This window comes from Nuphar pumila, chromosome 3 (assembly GCF_984573655.1).
Source record: "Nuphar pumila chromosome 3, dmNupPumi1.hap1.1, whole genome shotgun sequence".
Lineage (NCBI taxonomy): Eukaryota > Viridiplantae > Streptophyta > Magnoliopsida > Nymphaeales > Nymphaeaceae > Nuphar > Nuphar pumila.
In genome coordinates this window covers 136,943,067-136,969,508 of record NC_143251.1, presented here as the reverse complement: position 1 = coordinate 136,969,508, position 26,442 = coordinate 136,943,067, and the positions used below count along the sequence as shown (strand labels likewise).

The following is a 26,442-nucleotide window of genomic DNA, read 5'->3' as shown; positions in this document are numbered from 1 at the left end:
TTATTATATTTTGTAATGTTGACTATGGAATGGATATATGATTAATATTTTCAACCTGCTTGTTTGTTTTCTCCTCTTTTCTTCTTCTCTTCTACAGTTTTCATCAAAATTGCAACTGGAAGGCTTTCCTACAACCTATTGATAAAAAAGGCCTTGCCAAAATCTATTGTCCTTTATCAGATGTTCTTGGTTTTTTTTACTCTGGAACTAGTGAACTTTCTGAATTTGATAGACCATGACTTACATCTTTTATTTGGTTTGTTATGTACCAAATATAAAGCTGGAAATTCCAATTAATGTTGAATTTATGTAATAAAATAAATGCTTTGGAATGCCATGCCCTCTTTCTTTTTTCGTCACATTTGCTTGGTAACTGATATGAACATATTGTGGTAGTGTCACATGCTTTAAATGCTATGTTTGCTTTTGAACTTCCTATTTTGCTTTTAGCATTTGTGAGCAGTACTGCTCCATAATGATGAACCACAACCAGATTGCAAGCATCCGCTTATACTTTATTGCAGTCAGACAGACTTCTTTGGATATATTGGATGTGTTGGAATATCCTAAAATTAGATACTCATTATTATGAGACCATGACTCTTAAGAGCTCAGTGTTCATTATAATAGTTGTTTTTTGTTTTTCAAATTCCTCTTCAGTTTCTAACATCCCCATCAAAGTCGACGGTGTGAAAGACTTTACTTTTGAAGAGCTGGCATTAGCTGCTAGCAATTTCATCCATTCAGCACTAGTTGGGCAAGGAGGTTATGGGAAGGTCTACAAAGGCACTTTGGCTGATGGGTCAGTTGTTGCCATTAAACGTGCTCAGGAAGGATCTCTACAAGGACAAAGAGAATTTTTTACAGAAATAGAGTTGCTGTCACGGTTACATCATCGAAACTTGGTATCTCTTATTGGATATTGCAATGAAGAAGGTGAACAGGTATTATCCGATATTCTTTCAGTTGTAAATTTGATTGCTGAACTAATTTTCTGTGAAAACCGCAGCTTGGGTCACTCATGGGTGACTCACTGCACATGTTTAATGTAGCGGGTTCTCTGCCTTGGTTTGATCTAGCCAATGGCTAGAATCCCATGATATACTGGGTCATGTTAGTTCAAGTGGTCCTACCCTACTTGGATCTATGGTGACTTGGCAATCCATGACCTGCAACCCACAACCCTGACGACCGATTACATATCTTGTTATTATAAGTAGCTGTTTGTTTCCTTTTAGTTATTAGTCAAAATTGAGTTTTGTCTGCATAACATTTCAGTACTGAAATTTTGAAATCACCAAAGTACCACTTTGTTTGCTGGAGCTTTCTATATTTTGCAATTTCTATTCTTCTATATCATCTGTTGTCTGCATCCTTACTTGCAAAAGCATTATTCATCTACATGCATTACAAACAAGTTAGTGTGCATCATATCTTCACATGCAATTGTAACATGGGTAATTATTTTGTTCACTTAGTTCAAACTTGCAATGGGTGGTTGATTGTCTTTTCGAACCTGAGTTTGCTAATCGTTAGATCAGAATGTCTGTCCCAGTTTTCTTGGTTCCTTTTGTTAAGATAAATGCACTATTTTTATGTATTTTTTATATGTATATACGTATGTGTGTATATATATATATACGTGCATGTATATATTTATATATAAATATATATTATATATGTACTTTTAGTCGACCTAGGTTGACTTTATCTAGCCGTTGGATCCTCTCCAACGGCTAGATTGAGACCTTTTTTCCCTCTTCTCTCCTCCTCTCTAAAGGTGTGGTGTATCTGTAAGGGTTAAGAGAGTGATGGGTAGTTTTAGGCTTCTTGTAGTGAGGATTAAAATGTATTTTTTCTTTGTATTTTTAATGTTCTTTATTAATGAAGTTATTCATTCACATTCTATTGTGTTTCATTTTAGTTCTTATGTTTTTGTCCAAATGCATTATGTTTTGATTCTTGGAGTTCATCATGGAGTGCATTGGGATCCATGCCATTTCGTGACATGGTATCAAAGCAAAGCATCATGGTCTTGAAAAATATTTGTATTAATGAATGGTATGGATTCAAGGATTTATCATTCCAGTACGTATCTTTGGTTTTTCTATCTTCATATGTATGGTAGGTATTTTGAAAGGGTTATATTAAAAATGAATGTCTTCTTTTGAAATTAGAATATGTAGAAATTATTGTCTTTCAATATATGTTTTAGATTATGGATATGTATGAAAAATTGTATTTTGCAAAAATATGTGGTTTCTTAAAATCTTATGTGTCATGTTTTGCAAAATATTAAATTTTTATGTTGTATCTTTTTTGTGTGTCTCTTAACGTATGTATTTACATAAGTTATCTTTGGGATTTTTAATATATAATGTTGTTTCTTTGGTGATTCTAATTATGTGACCATGCATGATTTTAATTATGTAGCCTTTGTGATTATTATTGGATGGCATAAGCATGATTTGTCATCATGAATTATGCGTTATATTTTTTAGTGGGTTCTTGTATTTATGCTTCTTCTTGAGCATTTTATGAATAAAACTTATATTTTTTAAAAGACTCTTGTATGATTGTTGCTTAGCCCTTAGTAGTTTTATGTGTTTTTTGGTGGCTTAGTGATTTGAGTGTTTGCCCCTTAGTGGTTTCTTTCTTGTACATTGATACTTCATTGCATGCTTCTTAGAGATTCTATATTTGTTGCATTGTGATAAAATTCCTTGTATGATATATGTGGCTTCATGGTTGGTGATAGTTATATAGCTCTTTGTGAATCTCTATATGTTTGTCATCAATTGTCTCGTAGTAGACTTATAATATAGAAGCTTTTCTTTAGTAAAATCATATATTCTTGTGTCTTTATTGAGATTTATTGGATCTTTTGTATGTGATGTGCCTTAGTGCACTTGTTTCTTGATTGGTGGATTCATGATTCCAATCTTTTGAAAGATACTCTAACTTCATAATTCCATCTCCTCTATGTAGAATGTTTATATTGGGCATGATTTTTGTTCGTTATTTGCTTGTTCAAGTTTGTAAAATTTGTCATGAGACATCGTGTTGCATATGATTGTTAAAATGTATCTAATATATATATATATGCTATATATTACATCAATACCCGATAGGGGTATTTTTGTAATTTCACATAGTTGTTTTAGAAAACAACTATTTTTCTTTTTTGTCTAAATGTAATTTTTATTTTTGTTTTTTTAAAATTCTTTTTTATTCTTTTTTGAGGACCTAAAGGGGCTCCAACATAGAGTCGTTGGAGCCCCCAACGGTCACAAATGTGACCGTTGGGGGCTCCCAACGACTCTATGGGAGCCCCCTTTTGGCTCTCCTTTTGAGGCCCTTTGGCCCTCCTTTTTCCTCCTCTTCTCTTGTATAAATAGGGGTGAACCCCTTGTGTATTCTTATCCTTGAGAGCTTTTCTCTCTTCTCAATAAGAGGCTCTTTATATTGTTGCCTTCTTAAAGGCTTGTGCTTGTATTGTCCCTTTGTGGATTTGTGATATTGTCTCTTTTATTCATTGTTGTAAGTGCTTGCATGCACTCTTTATATTTCCGCAATATCTCATTACAATGATTGCATCAATTGACATTAGGGATGGCAGTGGGGCGGGGCGGGGCGGGGGACAAGGTTTCCACCCCCGCCCCGCCTCAAAATTTTATCCTCCACCCCCGCCCCGCCTCCGCGGCGGGGATGGATTTTATCCTCCACCCCCGCCTTCATCCCCGTTTCATGTCCTCCACCCCCGCCCCGTCCCCGTCCCCGTCCCCGCCCCGTCCCCGCCCCGTCCCCGTCCCCGTCCCCGTCCCCGTCCCCGTCCCCGTCAAATTGCATCCCTACTTACAAATCATTCACGTTAATATTCCAGTTGATGATAAATGAATTCATCCACATGGAAAACAGTCAAGATAACGCATAACCTATAAACTTGCTACAGCTCTTTCCACGAAATTCATGGTATCAAACCAACACCAACAGAGAAATCAGGCCTTAGCTCTACAATAGCAGAAACTCAACAATACCGCCAAGGGTGACAAACCCAACTTGACTAGAAAAAAACATGTTGTTAGAGTTTTTTTGGGTATCTCAGTGAAATCAGGCCATTTTGTTCACAACAAATCTAGAAAAAAACATGCTTGCTCTCTACCATATTTTAACCCCTTTCAATTTGCAAAGTAACAAAGGCTAACGCTTGATCACCTATCCCACCCAGGCCAAGCAAGTAGTTACTCTTATCACCTGACCTACTCATGATCAAGCGGGCGCTATGCTCTAAACTATTCAAGCTAAAAGAGAACTTACGCTGCTCCGACGATGCAAGGCTACAGACGGGGAAAGGAAAAAGAAAAGAGGGAGGAGATGGTCGGCGACGGCCAACGGTGGTCGGCGACGGCCAATGGTGGTCGGCGACAGCCCGGCTCCAATGACAGTGCGGATGGGGATTGGGGAAGGGGAAGAGACGATGGCCCTGCTCGGCGGCTCCAGGGTTAGGATTAGGAAGTTAGGGTTAGTAAATAAAACAACTAAGAGTATAAGGGTTGGGGGCGGGGATGGGGCGGGGCCGGGACGGGGATGGGGCGGGGCGGGGCCGGGACGGGGATGGGCCGGGGCCGGGGCGGGGATGGGCCGGGGCGGGGATGGGGCGGGGATGGGGCGGGGCGGGGCGGGGCGGGGGAACGTGCACGTCCATCCCCTCCTCCACCCCCGGACGGGGATGGATTTTAACCTTCGTCCCCGCCTCCATCCCCGTTTCATACCCTCCATCCCCGGTCCAAACGGGGCGAGGCGGGGCGGGGCCCCGCTTTCCCCCGGTCCACTGCCATCCCTAATTGACATATTGTTGTGCTTATGATTGCACTATATTCATTCTAAGTCCTAATCTATCTTTATTGGATTGGATTTAAAATTTTGTCTTTTCAAACCGGTTCTTTTTTTTATGAACTCACTTATTTGGAAATTGATTTTCGTGAGTATTTATTGCCTTATGGCATTAGTTTTGTCCATCACAAATTTTTATATAATGCATCATTTCTTTTGGCCTTGTTGTTGGGAGATGAGTTATGTGTGCACCTCAAGTCATCTTATCTATTTGTAATTATCAAAGTTTATGAGTGTCATGTTGACACATGTCTTAGATCTAATTGATAGTTATTTGGCCTCTGGATTCATGTTGCCTTTATTGAACCAGAGATGCTTGTTAGTGTGAGTTGTGTGCACTTCATTTTTTGTCAGTTCAGACTGTTGGCTTATAGTTCAGTTTTAACTGATGGTTGTTTGATCTTTGGTTTTATGAGCGTGTTGTATCACTCATTTGGTTATTTGACCATTATTATTATGTTGGATGCTTATAATTATGTTTATCTGTAATAGCTATCTATTTTGAAAGCATGGTGTTTTGAAAGATTGTTAAAATTGATATCCTTATTCTTCTTGATGATATTAGTTCATTTTCATTACAAACCCTCTTACCTCGTGTGTTTTCTCCTATTGTACCTCTTATTTAAGTGTCATTTTATGTATTCAAGAGATGTTTTGTTAATGTGGTGAGTTATGTGTACCCTTTGGTTACTCACATTTTTGTATGTTTATATTATGCTCTTGTTCTAGCAGTTGATACACTTGAATATTGAGGTTTGTCTCTTACTTAAATGTCATTTTATGTAGTCAAGAGATGTTTTGTTAATGTGGTGAGTTATGTGCACCTATTTGTTAATGTGGTTATTCACACTATTTGTGTGTTGTTAAGCCCACGAGTAGCATTCTAAATGTGCTCTTATTCTTGTAGCTGATACACTTGAATTTTGAGGTTTGGAGGTGTATTGAGGTGATTTTTTGTAGTGGTCGAACTATTGTTGAGATTTGCAAAATATCATTTGTTGATATTTGTGAAATTTTAAATCTCTTATAAGTTGCTTTCTCTTGAAAAGTTTTGTGTAACTGATCCATAAGTGACTCTTTCATTGATTCTAAACTATTGCATGATTCACTCATATATGCATTAGTTGTATGGTTAATATTGTTTCTAAAACATAATATTTAATTGATTCATGTTTGTCATATTTGTCTTAATCTTTATTGAATGATTTGAATAATTTATTATAACTTTCGATGTGTAAAAATGATTCATTCTTTAAAAAAACTCTATCTATGAGAAAATTTAGGCTTTGTAAAATGTGAATCTCTTCATATTTTTTGTAAGTTGTTTTTTCTTGAAATATTTATTCATTGAAATATTTTTATGCATTGTTATGTGCATTGAATATGCTTTAATTGCTTGTTGTATTTAGATCTGTTCCATGATTGGTTGTCTTGCATGATTTACATCATGGTATGCCTTGCATAGGATGCTATAGTTTGAATGTATTTATAGATATTGTTTCTATTGTTGAGATTTAAATTGTTATGATCAGTTTAAGTCTTTTCATCTCTTTGAGACATTGTTTGCCATTATTTCAAATTTCAAAATATCTCTTGTTATGATTTGTATGTCGGATTTTGAACTTCCTCACTATTTCCACTCAATATGACTACTTGTGCAATGAAATATACGAAAATACAAAAGGAGGGCCTCTAAGGGCTTATAAGATCATAAGCACAAAGTGCACATGCACATACACAAGTCCAACTAAGGGACAATACAAGAGCACAAAGGCATTACAAAAGCACTAAGTGCATTTAAAGCATCAAAGAACTAAAGAGAGAAACACAAAAATATAAAAAATATTTATCTTATTGCGCATAAATGCTTAAGAGAAGCATTAAGAAATGAAAGGAGATAAAAGCCCTTATTTATACACATACAAGAGAGAGAGAGAGAGAGAGAGAGACGTCAATAAAGCTGTTGGATTGTTCCAACAACTCTATTGACTAGTCAACTATATGTTGACTAGTGAAAAAAGAACACAATAGTTCTATTTGGTATTTGACCAAATAGTCCTTATAAAAACAAAAAAGGACAAAAAGAAGAATAAAGTAAAAGTATTAATGTCCCCCTAATGGGCACAACCTATTACAAAGACTAAAATGACTAAAATACCCGTAATGGGTATTTACCTATTACATCATTATAAATAAATAATATATATATATACAACTTAACACTCCCTCTTAAACTTATAATGTAATATACTGAAAGTTTGAAAATACAAAACGAATCAACAAGAAGGATCAAAGTCTTCAAGTGTCTTCATTGGAAGTCTCCATCTTTATGTCACATCAGAGAATTTTGCAAACACAAGTCTCAGAATGTCTTCATCGGTGATCATCTCCAAACGCCTTTATCGGCTATCTCCATCTTCATGATATGATGCATCAACGATATTCCTTTCTCAATTCATCACATCTTTAAAAATCTACAGTGAGAACAAAACAAAGGTTCCAACTACACAAAAGAAAATATCCTAACCCAATAGTTTTAAAACAAATATATTTTTGAACAAGAGAAATATTAGATAATCATTAAGAAAGATAAGTGGAGCATACCTCAACGATAAATTTTTATAAAATCAAATCATAAACCCAAAATCAACTTATTTTTCAAGAAAACATCAATATTGATTATAAGAGAATTTGATCACTAAAGGACATATAAATCATCGAGAAGAGATAAACATTTATGCTTAAATAATATCCCAAGGAATTTTAGAAAAGTATTTCAAATGAAATAACACATCATCAACAACATGCATATATAAAATGTAATAGTTAAAAAGGATTGACGTGCGTATGGATCTGGATCCAGATCCATACGCATGCTCTATTTTAACACCCTCCCTCAAGTTGTACATGGTTTTGAAGTATGTACAACTTGCTCTTCAATAGCCAAAATTGACGCGATGTTAACCCTTTGGTAAACAAGTTTGCCACTTGATCTTTTGTTCGAACATGACGTAGTTCTATCTCTTTCATCTTGACTTTCTGTCATATAAAATGTTGATCAATCTCAATATGCTTCGTTCTGCTATGTTGAATAGGGTTACATGCAATGTTTATTGTGCTTTGATTGTCACATAGAAGAAATGATCGAATAATTGTCTCCCCAAGATCACTCAATAAGTGTCTAATCCATGTAACTTCTGTCGTGCCTGCAACCATTGACCTCTATTCAGCCTTTGTACTCGATCGTGCCACTGCCTTTTGTTTTCTACTGCTCCAAGACACTAAATTGTGTCCAATATATACACAATATCTAGAGACAGATCGTCTCTCATCTGGATCCCCTGCCCTTCATGTCCTTTATTTAGGTTATCGTTCTTGCGATAAACAAGCCCGTCTCCTATAGTTCCTTTTAAATAGCGTAGAATGCGCTTCACAACTTCCATATGACCTTCCGTTGGAGCATGCATAAACTGGGATACCTGATTGACAACATAAACTATATCAGGTCTGCTAAAAGTCAAATACTGTAGCATCCCTACAAGGCTTCTATACGTTGTAGGGTTGACACAAAGGTGACCATCTTCAGAACTCAGCCTTTGATGTAATACACTCGGAGTGTTACTGGTTTGCAATTCGTCATCCTAGCTCTTTCCAGAAGATCAAGAGTGTATTTCTGTTGCATGAGTGTCAATGTGTCTTTTTGTCTGTCAACTTCCACACCAAGTACCTCAACTCCCCTAAATCTTTCATCTTGAAAGTTTTCATTAAAAACTGCTTCACGTATTGCACATGACTATATGAACTCCCAGTGATCACAATGTCATCAACATATATAAGAAGTGTAACGATATCTGTCTTCTGGTAAATAAAGAGCGAGTGATCCAAGGAGCATCTTCTAAAACCATAGCCTTGAATTTGCATAGAGAAACTTTCAAACCAAGAACGGGACGCCTGTTTCAATCCATACAGAGATTTCCTTAGTTTGCACACCCAGGCAGTAGCATCCTTCTCGGCACACCCAGGAGGTTGCTCCATATATACTTCCTCCTTTAAAATTCCATGCAAGAATGTATTTTTAACATCCATCTGGCTAAGCCTCCATCCTCGGTCGACTGCTAAGGATATGATGACACGAATTGTGCCCATTTTGACTACCGGACTAAAAGTTTCATCGTAATCTTCACCATATTGTTGTGTGAATCCCCGAGCAACAAGTCGCGCCTTATATTTGTCAATACTTCCTTCGGGCTTATACTTTGTTTTATAAACCCATTTTGAGCCAACTAGATTCTTTCCTTCTGGCCGAGGTACTATTTCCCAAGTCTGGCACTCATGAAGTGCTTCCATTTCTTCATTCATAGACTCAATCCAATGACGGGATTGAACAGCTTGATTAAAACAAGTGGGCTCATCCTGTTTTGTGAGTTGAGACATAAACAACTGAAAATCAAGAGAAAATGTCTCATAACTCACCCATCGCTGAATAGGATGCCTAATGCGTGACGGCCTTTGAAGATGTATGAAGGAGTAGTAACCAATGTTCGCACTTGTGGAGGGGTGACAACCAATTTTCCTATAACGGTTGGGTTACATCAAGGATCTGCTTTAAGCCCTTTCCTATTTGCTATAGTGATAGATGAGCTTACGAGATCAATTCAAGATAATGTGCTGTGGTGTATGTTGTTTGCTGATGATATTGTTTTGATTGATGAGTCTAGAGCTGAGGTTGATGCTAAGTTAGAATTATGGAGACAGACATTGGAAGCAAGAGGTTTTAAGTTGAGTAAGAGTAAGACAAAATATATGGAATGTCGGTTTAGTAAGCAACGAAGTAGTGATGGGAGTGTAATGAAGCTTGGTGAGCAAGAAATATCGGTGGATGATTGTTTCAAATATTTGGGATCTATTATTCAAAAGTACGGAGAAATTGATGGAGCTGTAAATCATAGGATAAAGGTTGGGTGGATGAAATGGAAAAGTGCAACTGGAGTGTTGTGCGATTGTAGAATGCCATTGCGATTGAAGCGAAAGTTTTATAGGACGACTATTAGGCTCGTTTTACTTATGGTACGAAATGTTGGGTTGCCAAGAGACATCATATTAAAAAAATGAGTGTAGCTGAGATGCGTATGCATAGATGGATGTGTGGAAATACAATAAAAGATAAGATTCAGAACGAGGTGATACGTAAGAAGGTAGGCGTTGCACCCATTGAAAATAAGATGAGAGAGAATCGTTTATGGTGGTTTGGACTTATTCGGCGAAGGCCTAATGATGCTCCAGTTAGAAGGATGGAGAAATGGAAAAATACATTAGTTAAAAGAGGTTGGGGTAGGCCTAAGAAGACTTGGATGGAGATGATAGGAAAGGATATGAATGCTTTGAACCTCACCGAGGACATGGGCTTGGATAGAAATGATTGGAGGAGAAGGATTCATGTGGAAGACCCAGAATGATTTTCTTTTTTGGTTCATATCACCGACCCTAATTGTTTGGGATGAAGGCATAGTTGTTGTTGTTGTTGTTGTTGTTGTTGTTGTTGTTGTTGTTGTTGTTGTTGTTGTTGTAATGCCATATGAAGTGATGTATGATGTGATGCTTTGATTGTATACATGGTTATGCTCGTGTTGATGGCTATCGATCCTCAGAGTAGTCAATTGTATTGATGCATGTATCACAATAGTTTTCACTGGATATGGTAGCCATTGAGGAATTGTTCCCAAAGGATTCTTTGTAAGGGTGTGCATGACCAGATCAGGTAATCCGGCTAGCGCGGTAAGTCTCTGCGAGGAAGTGGATTGTCCAAGAGCGGGTAGCTCGCGAAGACGATATATTCTTGTGAGGAAGTGCATTGTCCAAGACCAGGCAGACTGTCCGTCTACGGCGGTAGCTCCTTGTGAGGGTGTACATTTTCCCGACCAGGTGATCCGACGTGGATTTTGTAAATCTTTATTATGAATAAATGAAATGTTATGATGAATTGTGATGATCTTCTGAGTTGATTGAGATAGCCAGTTATGAATCTATAGATTTGGCTTTTCTATTATAGCATGATTATATATTGAACTCAGATATGATAATCAGATCCTTATTGATTTTAGATCTTGATATGGGGTTATGATTGTGACGCTTATGTTAGCGTATAGGTGAATGATATATCACACCTACAAATGACTAGTTTTGACTTATTAGATGAATGATACATCACGCCTACATAGTTTCATTGCAAATGATTGCATTATGATTGTCTGAGTAAATATATACACATTTGTATCATGATTGATGTGTATCATGAATATCTAACTAAATTACTTATAAGGTATGTGTGTGTGTTTTACGTTAGAATGGTCAAATATGATTTGACTTATTGTTTTTAAGAATTATGAATGCATATGAAAATGATGCAATGATCTGAATTTAAGATCTCGTGTTTTCGAATCTTAGTCAATTCATGAAAATTTTGAAATTTGGCTAAGTCTGGTAAGAAAATCGTTTGAGGCTCGAGTTTTAGACCAAGGTCATAGAGTTTTGGTTTGACCCAAGTCTCATCATCAGGGTCTAGACAAGCCAATCGATGTGTGGCAAAGAGTTTTAATTTCAACCTTTAAATTCAAGCGAAATTCGGGTTATTTTCAGGCGAAATTCGAAATTTGATATTCATGTAATATATCATTGGATGCGCCTCGAAATTCTGAGCACAATGGTATTTTACTTTTTCAGATTTGAGTTCCGGTTGGCTCAAAAATCACGTTTTTCTAAAATTTTAGCAGTTTATCGAAGCGGATCCGAAATTGGATCGGATTGCATCCAAGGTGTAGGATCCAAATTTTTATGGATTTGGGTCCTAGTTAGGTCCTATAAAAATTTGGAATTGATATAAGTCTTAATCCAAATTTTTGTATGAGTATGGGTTTGGATCTTGGATCTTGGATCTTGGATCCGAATACGGATCCAAATCCAAGCTAAACATTTTTATGACTTTAAATTCAGCTAGGAGCTTTAAATTGGGGTTATTAGATTATAAAAAGTCTCCTTGGTCAACATGACCAATTTTGGGAACCTTTGAATATTTAAGAATAAGTAAATTCAAAAAAATAAATTTATTAATTTAATGATTTTTATTAATTTCGGGATTTGGGTTAAGAGAGTTTAGGGTTAACCATCTTCCTTAATTAAAAAGGGTATAGAGGTTTCCATACCTTTGAGGATAGGAAGGTCAAAAAGTCAAACAAATATTAATAAGTAAAGGAGTCCAAAAATCTGGAAACTCCCTAAAGTGAGAGACCCAATTCTGGAAACTCTCTAAAGAGTTTACAGCTATTAATAAGAGAAGGAAGGGGGGGGGCAGCCCTTCTCCCTCAATTGGCTGTAGAAAAAAAAAGAGAGAAGAAACAGGAAAAAGGGAAGAGAGAAACAGGGAAGGAGAGGAGAAAGAAAGGGAGAGAAGGAGAGGAGGCCATTGATCTTCAGCCCAAGCTTTTGGCAGCCTCCATTATCACGATCGTGGTCAAGGTACGGATACTCCTTGAAACGAATGAGAAATAAGGTAAAGATTGGATTTTCCATGCATCTTTTGATGGAAATCCATAGAGGAACGGTGGACCCTCGATTTCCATTGTTACCCATTCATATATGTTGTATTTTTATTGTTTAAAAAAAAAAAAGGAATATAAACAAAAAAAAAAAAGGTAGAGGATAGATCCATTAAACAGTTTTTTTTTCACAACCTGTATGTTGTTGTTTTTGACAGCATACACAGGTCCAAACTGGACCTGTGTACATGCTGTTGGACCCAGCCGACGGGGTCGGCTGGGCTGGGTATTTTTCCTTTCAAAAAAAAAATCAATTTTTGCGTGATCTGTTATGCTGTCGTTTTTGACAGCCTACACAGGTCCAAACTGGACCTGTGTGCATGCTTTTGGACCCAGCCGACAGGGTCGGCTGGGCTGGGTGTTTTCCCCTTTAAAAAAAAATATATGATATTGCAAGTAGGCAGTTTTTCGTAAATATTTTTTTTATGTTGTTGTTGTTGACAGCATACACAGACCCACACTGGACCTGTGTATATGTTGTTAAGCCCAGCCAACAAGGTCGGCTGGGCTGGCAGGGTTGTAACAGAAAAAAAAAATGTGTGAAATCTATTTGGTTTTGGGGTTCGGCTGATTGGTTGGTTGGCTGGCAGCCAGCCGAGTGGCACTCGGCTGACTGCCAGCTGCTGGCCGAGCCGACAGGCCCAGCCAAGTGATTGGCTGGGTGCGGTGTTGGTTTTGGCAGGACCGGGGCAGGCCCAGTCGACCCAGTCGATTGGGTGCTGGCTTGGAGCCTTGGGCATTGAAAAAAATATATATATATTTTTCTGTATAGGTGGGGGTTTCTTGACAGCATACACAGGCCCAAACTGGGCCTGTGAATATGCTGTCAGACCCAGCCGACAGGGTCGGTTGGGCTGGGTTTGATCTTTTCACATATATATATATATATATATATATATATATAAACATATATACCCAACAATTTTTCTTTTTTTTGGGTTACTGTTGGCAGGTTGGCACCCAGTCGAGTAGCACTCGACTGGCTGCCAGCATGCTGGCTGCCAGCATGCTGGCAGAGTGCGCCAGGCCCAGCACCCAGTTGGCTGGGAGTTAGGCATGCTAATGGCAGGATCGTGGCAATCGGCTGGGTACCGACATGCGTGGTAGGGGATGTTTTACAAAAAAAAAATTATATAAGAACACATGGTTCCCCTTTCGTGGTATGTTGCCGGACAGCATACATAGTCCCTGTTTTGGGCCTGCGTATATGCTGTCAAACCCAGCCGACAGGGTCGGCTGGGCTGGGGTGTTAAATACAGAATTTTCTCATGTGGAAATTGTATCATGTGAGTAACATAAGTGTGTTAGCATATGAAAACAGGGCCTGGTTGGGTGATTAATACAGTTGAAATTCTAATCTCTTGATGCATGATAAATTTTGAGCATGAATTATGTACCTACATTTTTATTTCTCTATATGTTAGGAGTTGAAGTGGTTTACATGCCTGTTAGAACATGCTTACACATTGATGAACTTGACATGTGTTGTTGCATCTACATAAATACATGAATGCTCATTTGTCCATCTCAATACGATTCATGGCTAAAAGTATATGTGGTAATGATAGCATAAAGATGCATGCATGCGCATACCATGCATATGCACAGGAAAGGGGGTATGACGTGGGATGCCATATTTCATGTTCATTTTCAATGGATTAATTTGGTACATATATGACTATACCTTGCAGGCATGTTAATACCACTGCATACATATAATTATGATCCTTGCATTAGTGCTTCGGTGATCATAATGAATCATCGAGGGTTTGGTAAACCCGAGCTGTGGAATTGTTTTCCCTTATTCATTTCAATGCATCGCAAATATCATGTTTTATTAATATTTATGTTTTATTGCACTGTTCTATATGTTTCCACAGGCCGGAGTCCTGTGATGGCTCTCGCGAGATAGAGGCGAGCTTTTATCTTTCTTTTTTTGCATATGAGGTTGCAAAACTTAAGAAATTAAATTTTAATAAAAAATAATAATAAAGCACAGTGTAATATACCTTCTGGGATCACCCATTTGGAGAATGGGGATCTTGGAAATCCGGTCTTGGGGAGACTGTGAGGATACAAAACTCTGTGTGCTTAATTTAGTCTCTTGAACCCGATATTGAGGTTCCTTCTCCTGGCCACGGTTTTAGGGAGAGTCCGCCACTTTACCTGGGGGTGGTGTGTTTTGACACAGCTGTTGTTTTTTGTACCAAGGAAGTGACACTTGTGGGCGTGGGGTGTCCTTTGTGTCCCCGACATTAGATGCGGAGGTCTAATGTTCCGAAGGTGATTCGGTCGAGGGCTAAGTTCGGAACCCAGTAATAAAATACAAATTGTGTGTTAAGCTACCCTGGGAACCTAACTTGACCTCGGGGTTTGTACCCGTTTGGTGTATCCGCGGGCAACAGTAATTAAAAAGAGAAACTTAAAGCTGTATGTATTTAATAGGACATGCATAAGGAAACAAAAGACTTAAATGGAAGATAATAAAATGATTCATGCATTGCACAATAGACATGCATTTTCCTGTTATGCATTAGATCATGCATACTTTAATGGTTCCCTTAATCAATACATGATGGTAAGTGTTGAATGTTTATTTCTTGTTGCATGTTGAAGTTTTAGTACATGCTACTGCTTTACTGTCTTTGCATGTTTAGCATTTATGATTGTTGTATGAATAAATTCTCAAATGCTATAAACCGTCTTGTATGTATTTCCCTCAATTGTTGCATGATATCTCATCTTAACTCTTTATCTCACTTGTTTCATTAAGAAGTAGCTGTGCTCAGGATTTCGATTCTGACACCCTACTTCATTGGTTTTTCGCATGAACAGGTGATCAGTGAAGTCGACAGCTACTGTGAGGGCGCATGAGTCACAATGAGTTTTGACAGTCTTCTTTGTGAACATAGTGGCTCTTTATTTTGGTTTTTCAGTCTAGTATTCTTGACATTTGCTTATTTTCATCAGTGGTTACGTTGCGTTCTGTTGAGTCAAACATTTTGTTTTGAGATTAGTTCTTAATTCATGAATAAAGGTATTGGTTAGTTTATGAATGTTAATTGCAAGTTCTTTTGTGGTTTATGGCTATCCAGTTGGAATTGGAACTATGAGGACCCCGGGTCTCTGGGAAGTTTTCTGCACTGTTTAAAAAAAAGAAACGCATTTTCAAAGGGGATGAGTTGGGGTCGTTACACTGAATGTCTTAGATGCATAAATATATAAATATAAATATAAATATATATATATATATATATATTTATGCGATGACTTGTATGCATATAGATTATGCTTTATTACATGAGTTAAGGTTGAATAGAATATTAATTGATGAAATGCTTTTAAATGCTTTATGTTCGAATGCTTGAAATGAATGACTTATAGGACGTTGTTCCCTTGTCTATCACTTGACGATGGATGAATAATATATCTTTACCTTTAAATGCTTGATATGTTTTCTTTAAGTTTGTGTTTGAGTTGCTTTACTAGACTTTAGCGAGTCTGACTCCGTTTTATGGGGGACAGGTAATGCAGGTAAAATATGATGAGTAGTCGGAGCGAAGGGCTGGTTGAGCTGCATCCTCGAGGGTCCACTTTTACCTTGCGATCTTTGTATTCATGATTTTTTCGTTTTAAGTACTTGATTATGTAGAGACTGAAGTATTTTTTCATACTCTGATTTGAAATGAAATTAAAACTCTTCATATTTCAGTCTTATATTGTACGTGTTTTGAAATGTGTATATCCCGTATATTTTGATTTGATTGTTATCTTTAGTGTAACCGCGCCCAAAGTCTTAACCGTTTTTAAAAATCGTTTCCGCATTATAAAATCTGATTTACTTGTACTTATAAAAAAAAATTGGTTTCAATATTTGGACTATGATATGGTTAAAAATTAGAACACATGAATAATTTACTATTATCTTTTATTAGAGTTTTCTTTTCATATGCATGTCCTTATTAAATGCGCATAATTTAAGTTCATCTTTTTAATTACCATTGTCCGCGGATACTCAAAACGGGTAAAAATTCTCGAGGTCAAGTAGGATTCTCAGGGTAACTTCGCACACAAGTTGTATTTTATTAATGGGTTCCGAACTTAGCCCTCGACCGATATCAGGAATCAGCACCATTTATCGGAACATTGAAAATCAACAACCAATGTCCAAAAGGAAAAAGATACATTTTAGAGTAACTTGGATGTCCATGCCTTTTATGCCATTCAATATTTTTGTCTTGGACATAAGTACAAAATGAGGTATTTGGAAGCATTAAATTATCCATAAAATAAAGCTCTCCCTTCCTATGGCCTTGCCCAATCCGCTTCCCGGACCGGAGATCCTGCACAAAGCACCCTTGGGATGAGAAAGATATTTCACATCCATGGTCGGCTATTTAAGAAACGGAAAAGAGGTTAAGATTTAATTTTGGAACTATACTAACTTTTGGAACAAGGAAATTTTGAACATTTTTAGAATCAAGAGTTCCAACACCATTTATTTTGAGAAAAGTTCCATCAGCCGTAGAGACACAAGACATTTTTGAATTGGTGTGCACATTGGTTAATGCATTTTCATGAGGGGTCATGTGAAAAGAGGCTCCGGAGTCTAAAATCCAAGAGTACGTACCGGGAGGTGATGATGAGGCAATGGCGGCACCGGAGGTGGAAGAAGTGACCTTTAAAATTTGTTGAAGAGCCAAGGAGATTTGTCCAAGAGTATCTTTGAGATCCCCGTTCTTGCCGTCATCTTCTTTGGTGGTGGATTCTTCAACGGAAGCCACCTTTGGCTTGAATGCCCCATTTAGCTTTGGGCAAACGGGTTTAATATGTCCCGGCTCATAACAATGGTGACATATAATCATTTTTCTTCCACCACTCCCTTGCTTACCAAAATGAGGTGGTTTGTATGTTTTAACATGATTGTCGGGTTTAGATACGGCAAGAACTTCCTCTATGCTTTTACCCATGCTATGCCTAGTCTCTTCTTGAGTAATCTCGGCAATAGCTTCTTCTAAGGGAGGAAACGTGGATCTATGGAGAAGTGAGGATCTCACTTGTTCAAATTCGGGACGAAGCCCAAATAAAAATTGAAACAATCTATCTTGTTCCATTTGTTTTTGTCTTAGAACCACATCCTCTATAGATACCCATTTAGGCTCTAAAAGAGCCAATTCATCCCACAAAGGATTTAGAGCACTATAGTAATCTTGTATGCTCATGTCACCTTGTTTTGTGGTTCTTACTTTTTCTTGCAAGAAATAAACTCTTGCAAGATCCTTTTGGGTAAACATACCCTTCATAAAAAACTTAGCTTCATTTGCCCGGCGGAATTTTGCAATATTTGCACATACCTTAAGTTCGACATTATTCATAAACCATGCTAGTATTTTTGCATGGTTGCTCTCCCAATCTTCCATTTGATGATTATAATCTTCAATGGCCTTGAGACGAGCATCGCCTTCAAGTGCTTTCTCTTGATCTCCTTCCATCTTTGTGAGCTTAAGTTGGGGTTCCGGAACGGTTCCCATTACATAACCCCAAAGCTTCTTGCCTTTGAAATTATTCTCCATTGCGGATGCCCACATCATGTAATTTTTTCCATTGAGTTTGAATGATAGATCGATCTTGACTTCCATTGCTACACAATGAAGATGTGAGAAAGAAAAGAAGTAGAGAGAGACAAGATTTTACCTTTAGTAGATCTTATGGCTCTGATACCATGTAATGAAATAAGCGGAAGAAACCAAGAATGCTAAAGCATTCACTATGTCCCACACGGACAAGTGCAACAAGCACAAGAGAGAAAATCCACTAAGGGATATACAAAGGGCCTTATAAAAAGGCTACACACATGAAAAATAATATCACTATTATTGAAGAGGAGCTCTCAAGAGCAATACAACATACCTGGGGGGTTCCCCCTATTTATAAGAAAAGGAAACCAAAGGGGCTCCCAATAGAGTCGTTGGGAGCCCCCAACGACTCCATTGTGGGGCCCCTTTTCGGTATCCAAAAAATACAAATTTTAAAATAAAAATAAAAATAAAAAATAGTGAAATAAGAGAAACAAAATAAGTACCCCTATGGGGTACTTTGTGAAATGACCAAAATACCCCTATCGGGTATTATGGTATTATTACATATGTTTTAACAACAACAACACACACGGAGTTTTAGTATCCTCACAGTCCCCAAACCGCTAAGCCCAAGATTACCTTTTCGTACAAGGAACATCAAGGGAACATTAATTACACTGTTCTTTTTCTTATCTTGTTGTTAATATCAATTCCATAAATTTGCAAATTAACATGCAAACATAAGCTCGCAAATCAGTATGCGCAACTCTTCACGGTCTACCGTCCGTGGTGGCAATAGAACAATGCAATTAAAATCACAATATCAAATATGACTTTTGCAATGCATAAATAAGTAAAGGAGCACACCGGCTCAAGGCTTACACAGCCTATGATGATTCATCTTGATCATCTATGCATTCATATGCAAAAATCTTAAGGAACATGTCAATGCATCATTTTCATATCACATACCTTTCGATGCACAATCATGAATGTCAATTTAAAGATATGCATGAAATAATAATATTCATATGCATGAGCTCACAGATTCATGCCAAATGTATGCTTTCATTCATGAATCATTTAAAACCAACACATGTGAACACTCGTGCTACTGACTACATGCAAGACATGATAATTTCAGGTCTTTACATGCATAAGAAACAACTGGGCACTAATACCATGAACATGCATGTCATACAAAACCTAGACATGTGTGCAATGTCATCCTTCTTACATGCATAAAACCAAATGTAATCTAATTAATACATGCAAACACTCACGTCATTATGAACATGTAAGAGCATATCAATTTCATTATATACATGCACATGAAAATACAACTATGCAATACCACTTTGAGTCAGCATAATGTAGCAAATTTAAGCACAAGAGTATTACATTCTCTTGCATGCATATAGCCCAAGTTTTCTTTTTTTTTTGCTGCCCAAATTTGGCTGGGCCTTATCAGCTTACTGGCAAAAATACATGATGCTTTCGGGATGCACATTCACACATATATTAAATAGGGATGTGGATAGTTAACACTTTCATATGCATGTGCTTACATATCCATGCAAGATACATGTCTCTTCCATGAGTCCTTTCATGTTCAAATGCAAATGAACATGCAATTGTATATAAGTAAAACAACCAAAAATTTGGAACCTTTGCACATGACAGCAAGATGTACAGGTAGACAGTTTCCTCACAAGCATGTAAACAACAACATCCATTCAACTATTTACATGCAAAAACATATCAACTTTCGTGTATGCATATGCACGTGAAAGCAACTATGCAACAGTATCTTGATCAAGCATAATATACCAAGTCAAGCATGTAGACATTTTCATTCGTAACATGCATAGAATCAAATCTAATATCATAACAAATTTAGAAAAACTTTAGCACCAAACTGAAGTTTCCTCTCTTTTTTTTTCATAGGAAACTGACCAACCCGATATGCTTGCATAAGATTCAGCTATGTAGGCGCATACAAATTCATAAAAAAAAAGCATGCAGGTATAAGCATGTTTACATTCAGCTATACATGGTTTCATAAATCCAATAAACATGCATTTGCACCCTTACCATTTAGATATGTACTTACAAACAAGTTATGTATAAGTATACACGCATATACTTATTCTCATATTCAAATATCACATAATGACAACACAAACAACTCACCATGGGGCATACTTCAAGCTTACCATCTTAGCAAAAATTAAAGCTTTTGTTTTTTTTAAGTACCTGCCAGTCAGCCCAAAAACTTTTCTTTTTTATGAACATGGCCCAGCCGACCTAGTTGGGTCTGCGTCCTGTTGAACAGGAACCAGCCCAGCCAAACCCAGTTGGCTGGGAACTGTACTAACTCAGTTCAGTCCAGCCAACTGAGTTGGCTAAAAAAAAAACTCAACCAGAAATTATTTTTTTCTGTTTCCATAACACATAAACTCATTTTTTTTTAAAGGAACATTATGAACAGGGCCTCGCAAGGTCGGCCAGGCCTGTACCTGCCAGCCGATTTTGCTGGGACTGCTGACCCTGCCCGTAAGCCCAGCAAAACTATCATATATATATATATATATATATATATATATATATATATATATATATATATATATATATATATATATATATATATGCTTTCTAGTATGCTTGTGTGCAAGTTTATCACACACGTATGCATGTATGTGCATATTTAAAATCCAGCATGTATGTGCATATTAAAAGAGTCCACGTCCAAGACTGCATGCATGTCAAACATGTAAATTTCACATAGACATATGTATCTAAATTCACATCCAAGTATATGCAGCCCCTTTTTCGCATAAGTAAGAATGATTATAAGACTCTGAGATTAGAAATACAAGAATTTATGAATTCATATTTTAAAAGTGCATGGATAGGTAAATACATTCACGTTTGCACAGATTTATGGCCAGGTAAACATGCTTATCCATGTATGAACAGATTTTCTCTCAAACCTACATGCATATGCCGATTTTTGCATTAAGTATCCAAGATTTCTCATGCACTAAATCTGGACCAGATTTGCACATGATACAAACATAACAAATCTGTCTCAATTTAGGGATTCATCACACATAACGAAAAACATATTCGAACACAAGCATTGACATATGTATTTGCCCCAAAATAAACCCCCAAAAGAGAAACATAACACCATATTAGAGTAAATATTCATATTTACTATTTTCTCATGGATTTTCACTAAAATATTGCATGAAATACAAATCCATGCTCTTTTTCTCATTTGATTCAAAAGAAAGACCCGTACCTTTACCGTAGATCGAAAAAATAACAAGATCAATGGTGGAAAACAATGGATAATCGAAGAAGAAGGCTCTCTTCTTCTTTTTTCCTCTATTTTTCCCTCTTTCTTTCTTTTTCTCTTTCTTCGTCTCTTTTCCCTTTTTCTTTCTCTTTCCTTTTTGATCTATTTATAGGGCTCTAGGTGGGCCGGAGAAGAGAGTGCAGCCCCAGTCTTTCACCCACTTTCCTGAATTTTTTGAAACTCTTCATGTGTTGACTTTTCAAATTTGAGTGTTTTTAAAAGTTTTTCTTAAAGCTTCTAAGGCATGAACAAGGGCTCTATAAAGAGTTCTAAACTCTCTAAAAATAAATCTCGGAATTAATTAATTAATTAAATATTAGTTATTAATAAATAAATACCTAGAAGCTTTCAAAAATCATATTATTGAACTAGAACACTTCTAAAGTGATTTTATATGGGTTTAAGGGCTCTACTTAGAGTCCTAAACTATTGTCAAATTAAAATTTTGGAATTATATTAATTAATTATTTATTTAATATTAAATAATAAATTAGTTTCTAGAAGCTTCCAAAAATTATCAAATTAACTTGGGAGGTTTCTTAACATTAATAAACCCAATTTAAAGGTTTTTGATGAATTTAGAGTTGGAAAAATCGTTGGTCATGGATTTGGATCTGGATCCAAGGTCCAAATCCATCTCAAAAATCTAAATGGGTCTTGAGCTGGATCAAATCTAGATTAATATGCGTATTGGATAGAGTCCAAATTCATATTAATTTGTATCAAATATATCAGATCCAGTCCGATCCAAATCCGGATCCGAACTGATAAACTGCTCAATTTTTTAAAAAATGTAATTTTCGGGCCAACCGTAGCCCGAATCAAAGAAAATAAAACATCGTTACGCTCATAATTTCGAGACGCATCTAATAATATATAACTCGAATTTTGCTTCTGAAGTTTGTTCGAAAATAACCTGAATTTCGCTTGAATTTAAAAGTTGAAAATTAAACTTTTTCTTACGTTTTAAGTGGATCGTTTAGACCTAGTTGATGAGACCTGGGCCAAGCTCGGACTCAAAAGCATTGGTCTAATATCGAGGTTCAAACGATTTTTCTTCTATACTTGGCTAAATTTTCGAAAATCCTGAAAATGACTAAGTATGAAAATACGTGATATTACACCTACAACATAGAAGTGCATACTCACCTCGATAAGGCCAAACAAATAACGATGGATGTATCGAAAGATGAGTAATGAACTTACAAAGCCAAATAATAAAAACCTTGAAAGACACATTCCAAGGAACAAGAACTGAAAAGAAAAAAAAATCAAGTTAAGGAAGTCCTCAAGTAATGCAATTATAGAGCCTTCAATCATGAACCAAAATGTCCACCAATATTTAGTGGATAAAAAAAATATTCTCTAAGGAACATTCTCACAAAACCCACAAAGGGCTATACAAGAAGTCTCACAATATAAAAAATAATATTTTATTGAATATCATAAGTATGCAATAGAAACATAACACTTAAAACTCATGTGAGGTATTGTGATGCAAATACGTTTTAGTAAAAATATGTAATTATATGACAAGATAAAATGTCCACCAACGAGAGTCTTCAATTACAAACACGTATGTCCATCAATAATGGACAATTGCTAAAGTGAACTACGAGGGAAACACTTATAACACCCACAAAGGGAAAATACAAAGAAGGTTTTCATAATTCTCTAATTAATATTTTATTAAAATTAAATATGCAAGAAAACATAATATTTAAATCTTATGCAAAACATGTAAGATAATGTTCATTAAAAAGCCATGAGACTAAGAAAATAAAACAATCACAAGGACCCTAAAAGGGCTAACAAGAAAAACACCCAATAACATAACTATTTTTAAAATAGTACAGATTTAAAAGGCATTTATAAAAGTGAATGGTTCCCATAAGAAATCATGCTCAATACCTTTCGCACGAATAGATAATCTCATTCATCATGTAAGACAATCACAAGTGCACAATGATCATATATCAATATAAAAATTATTTATTCAAAATTCAAAAATAGCAAGGTATCCATGATCACTAAGATCCTAACCACATATAATTTTTAATACTTCATAATCTATTTTAGATTTCACATAAGAATACATCGAGTAAAGAAAGAAAAAAAATTCAAACACAAGTTAAGCAAAATCTCATAAGATCATACTTGTGAATAACACATAGTACCATTTCAAATTATTTTAAAATATATGATAATTTTTCAAAAAGAAACAAAATAAAATTGAATAATAAATACGAACATGATTAGACATTTATAACCATGAAGTGTTCAAATAAATCATCTAAATGCCAACAATACATGCTCAAAAATACTAGATCATATACATACATATTAAATAAAGCAAGTTTGAAAAACTAAGATTCAAACTAGATCTCATAAAATCATGCACATATAAAATTTCACAAGATCAAACAAATATTATAAACCTTATAAAACATTTAATAAAAATAAACTCAATAATAATTAAAAAACAGTTAAAGATTTTAATTTTTAACAAAAATAATAAATAATTTTTCAAAGATAAGAAAAATAAGTGTTTTCTCATGCGTAATGCATGAGATAGATAACCCAAGTAACACTAAAGCTATAAGATACATATTGGGTCAAGATTTCCCTTGAATCCAAGCTATACAACGATCATAAATCCTTCATGAAGCACAAACTCGAACAAAAAAATCTCAAGTCCTAGAAAAGGAAAAATACCAAGAAATATTTATTTACTTTGATACCATGTAATGAAATATGCGAAAATACAAAACGAGGGCCTCTAAGGGCTTATAAGATCATAAACCCAAAATGCACATGCACATACACGAGTCCAACTAAGGGACAATACACGAGTACAAAGGCACTACACAAGCACTAACTGCATTCAAGGCATCAAAGAACTAAAGAAAGGAACATAAAAATATAAAAAATATTCATCTTATTGAGCATGAATGCTTAAGAGAAGCATTAAGAAATGAAAGGGGATAAAAGCCCTTATTTATACACATACAAGATAGAGGGAGACCTTAATAGAGCTCACATTCTATTGTGTTTCATTTTAGTTCTTATGTTTTTGTCCAAATGCATTATGTTTTGATTCTTGGAGTTCATTATGGAGTGCATTGAGATCTGTGCCATTTCGTGACACCTTTATCTGGTTCAAGATTGTTTTTTAAAAAAGTTTCAAAGAGTTACAGATGTCTAATTTGGAAAAAATGGTCTCACCTTTCTTATAAATTAAGGTCGGCACTTTAATAAACCTGGATGTTTTGTAAAAGTCATGTAATGGATACTGGTGATCTTAGAAATGTTGTATGTGAAAGACTGACTAAAATAAACCAGATTATCATAAGTCAATCAGTATTAGTTCAACATGGCACTAAGGGAGGAACAAACAAATGTGGTTGTTCACTCTGTTACAATAACCTAATTTATCATTTCTTGAGTTCATCTAGCTTACCATTCACTCTGAAGAAACAGGGGAATAACTCTTGTTTATTGATGTCACTGATTATTCCCTAGGAAACATAAATAATCAATTTATTGTTAAAAAGAAAATTCTCAATTGAGAACCTTTTTTTCAAAATCTGCAATCCCCCGATTTGATTATGGAGCATTTCAATTGACAAGCAATATAGCGATCTTTTTCCCCTCCCTTGTATTCTTTTATTTACTCGACTGTTATTGGAGATGGTCATCTTGGTGATATTAGTGTTCACTTTTATGTTCCTTTATTTCCACCGTGCAGATGTTGGTGTATGAGTTCATGCCAAATGGCACACTGCGTGATCACTTGTCAGGTAATGCTGTTAACTTTACATCTTTGTCCCCATCCTTCTGTTTGTTGTCAATGAGACACCTTTAGATGATCATAACTGTTAAATGTATATATATTGCATTCGTTGAGGCTAGTTTGTCTTCTTTGTTTGTTTATTTTTCTCGATAGGCTCATTATTTAATTTAGTTTATAGTTCCTGTAATGTTGTAAGGTCTGTATTTTCCCTTTAATTCTTTTTCTTGTTTATATTTGAAGATATGTTTCTCAAACCTGGCTATATGTAGCCCATCTTATCTGTTACCATGTTCACTCATTAAGGTGCCTCTAAAGAGGATTTTAAGGCAATCACTGGAATTGTTAGAAGCCATTCTGTACAGGTATGTGTTGTTCTTTTTTCGGTTTTTGGGTTACCACCGGCAGCAATATCTGAACCTTTTATATTTGGTCTGCTGCTATGTCACAGAGATGCTCCAGCTTACCCTGGTATCATGGCCCTTGGTACTATTTTCAATGAAAATTACACAAAAATGTTGTGTCCCGTCTCCTTTTGTTGTGTCCATGTGACATAGGTCTGCTTGTCTTCTTGTTTGTCTTGCTCGTATTTGGTCTGGTGCACTTCAGACAAGATAAAAAAGTTTATTGAAGTATTTCTTCACTGAAGTTTTTTCTTTTCTTTTCTGGGTTTCACCTGGGTTCAATCTTTTTGGTTAATGCATAGACTGCTTTTGCATTATGTTTAGTTGATACTGAGCATTATTTGTTCTGTGCAATCTATGTTAGGTTGTTGGATAGTTTCATAAAATGTAGATTATAACCAAGTTTTGTTTTCCTTAGCAAAGTTTGTATTGTTAGTCGTGTAAACTTTTGGTGAATTCAAAGAGTTAAAATAATTCTGACTGAGTTCATTACTCCACTAAGTCCACTCTGTTGTGGACCTTGCCAATTGACAATTTGATTATGGAGGGAGGACTGATTAATAATTCTAGTTATGGAGAAAAGGAAGGAGAAAGCTTTTTGGCTGTCACATGGGTACTCCATTTTGACTGCTGTTCTGTATCCCCTTGTATACTAGTTACATTGAAGACTTCACAAAAATGGCCATATCCCTGTATCTTCAGCAGTATCCATGTGACAGCTTTTTGAAGAGGAAATCTCTAGCAGCAAAATTATTTGTCTTACTGTGGAGGCTGTTAACGTAAACATATACGTTTACATATATTTTTTGTACATATGTTA

The 26,442-nt window shown here is 36.0% G+C and overlaps 1 protein-coding gene across 2 annotated transcripts in view; it reads left to right on the top strand.

Moving 5' to 3' along the window:
• The window catches only part of LOC149843998 (putative LRR receptor-like serine/threonine-protein kinase At1g06840), a 224,660-nt gene that overhangs the window by 161,356 nt on the left and 36,862 nt on the right, over positions 1–26,442 (top strand). For both annotated transcript variants that reach the window (XM_090000227.1, XM_090000226.1), the window contains exons 16-17: positions 661–944; positions 25,177–25,228. In XM_090000227.1, the coding sequence (XP_089856353.1) occupies positions 661–944; positions 25,177–25,228 (336 nt within the window). The remainder of the gene's footprint in view (positions 1–660; positions 945–25,176; positions 25,229–26,442) is intronic.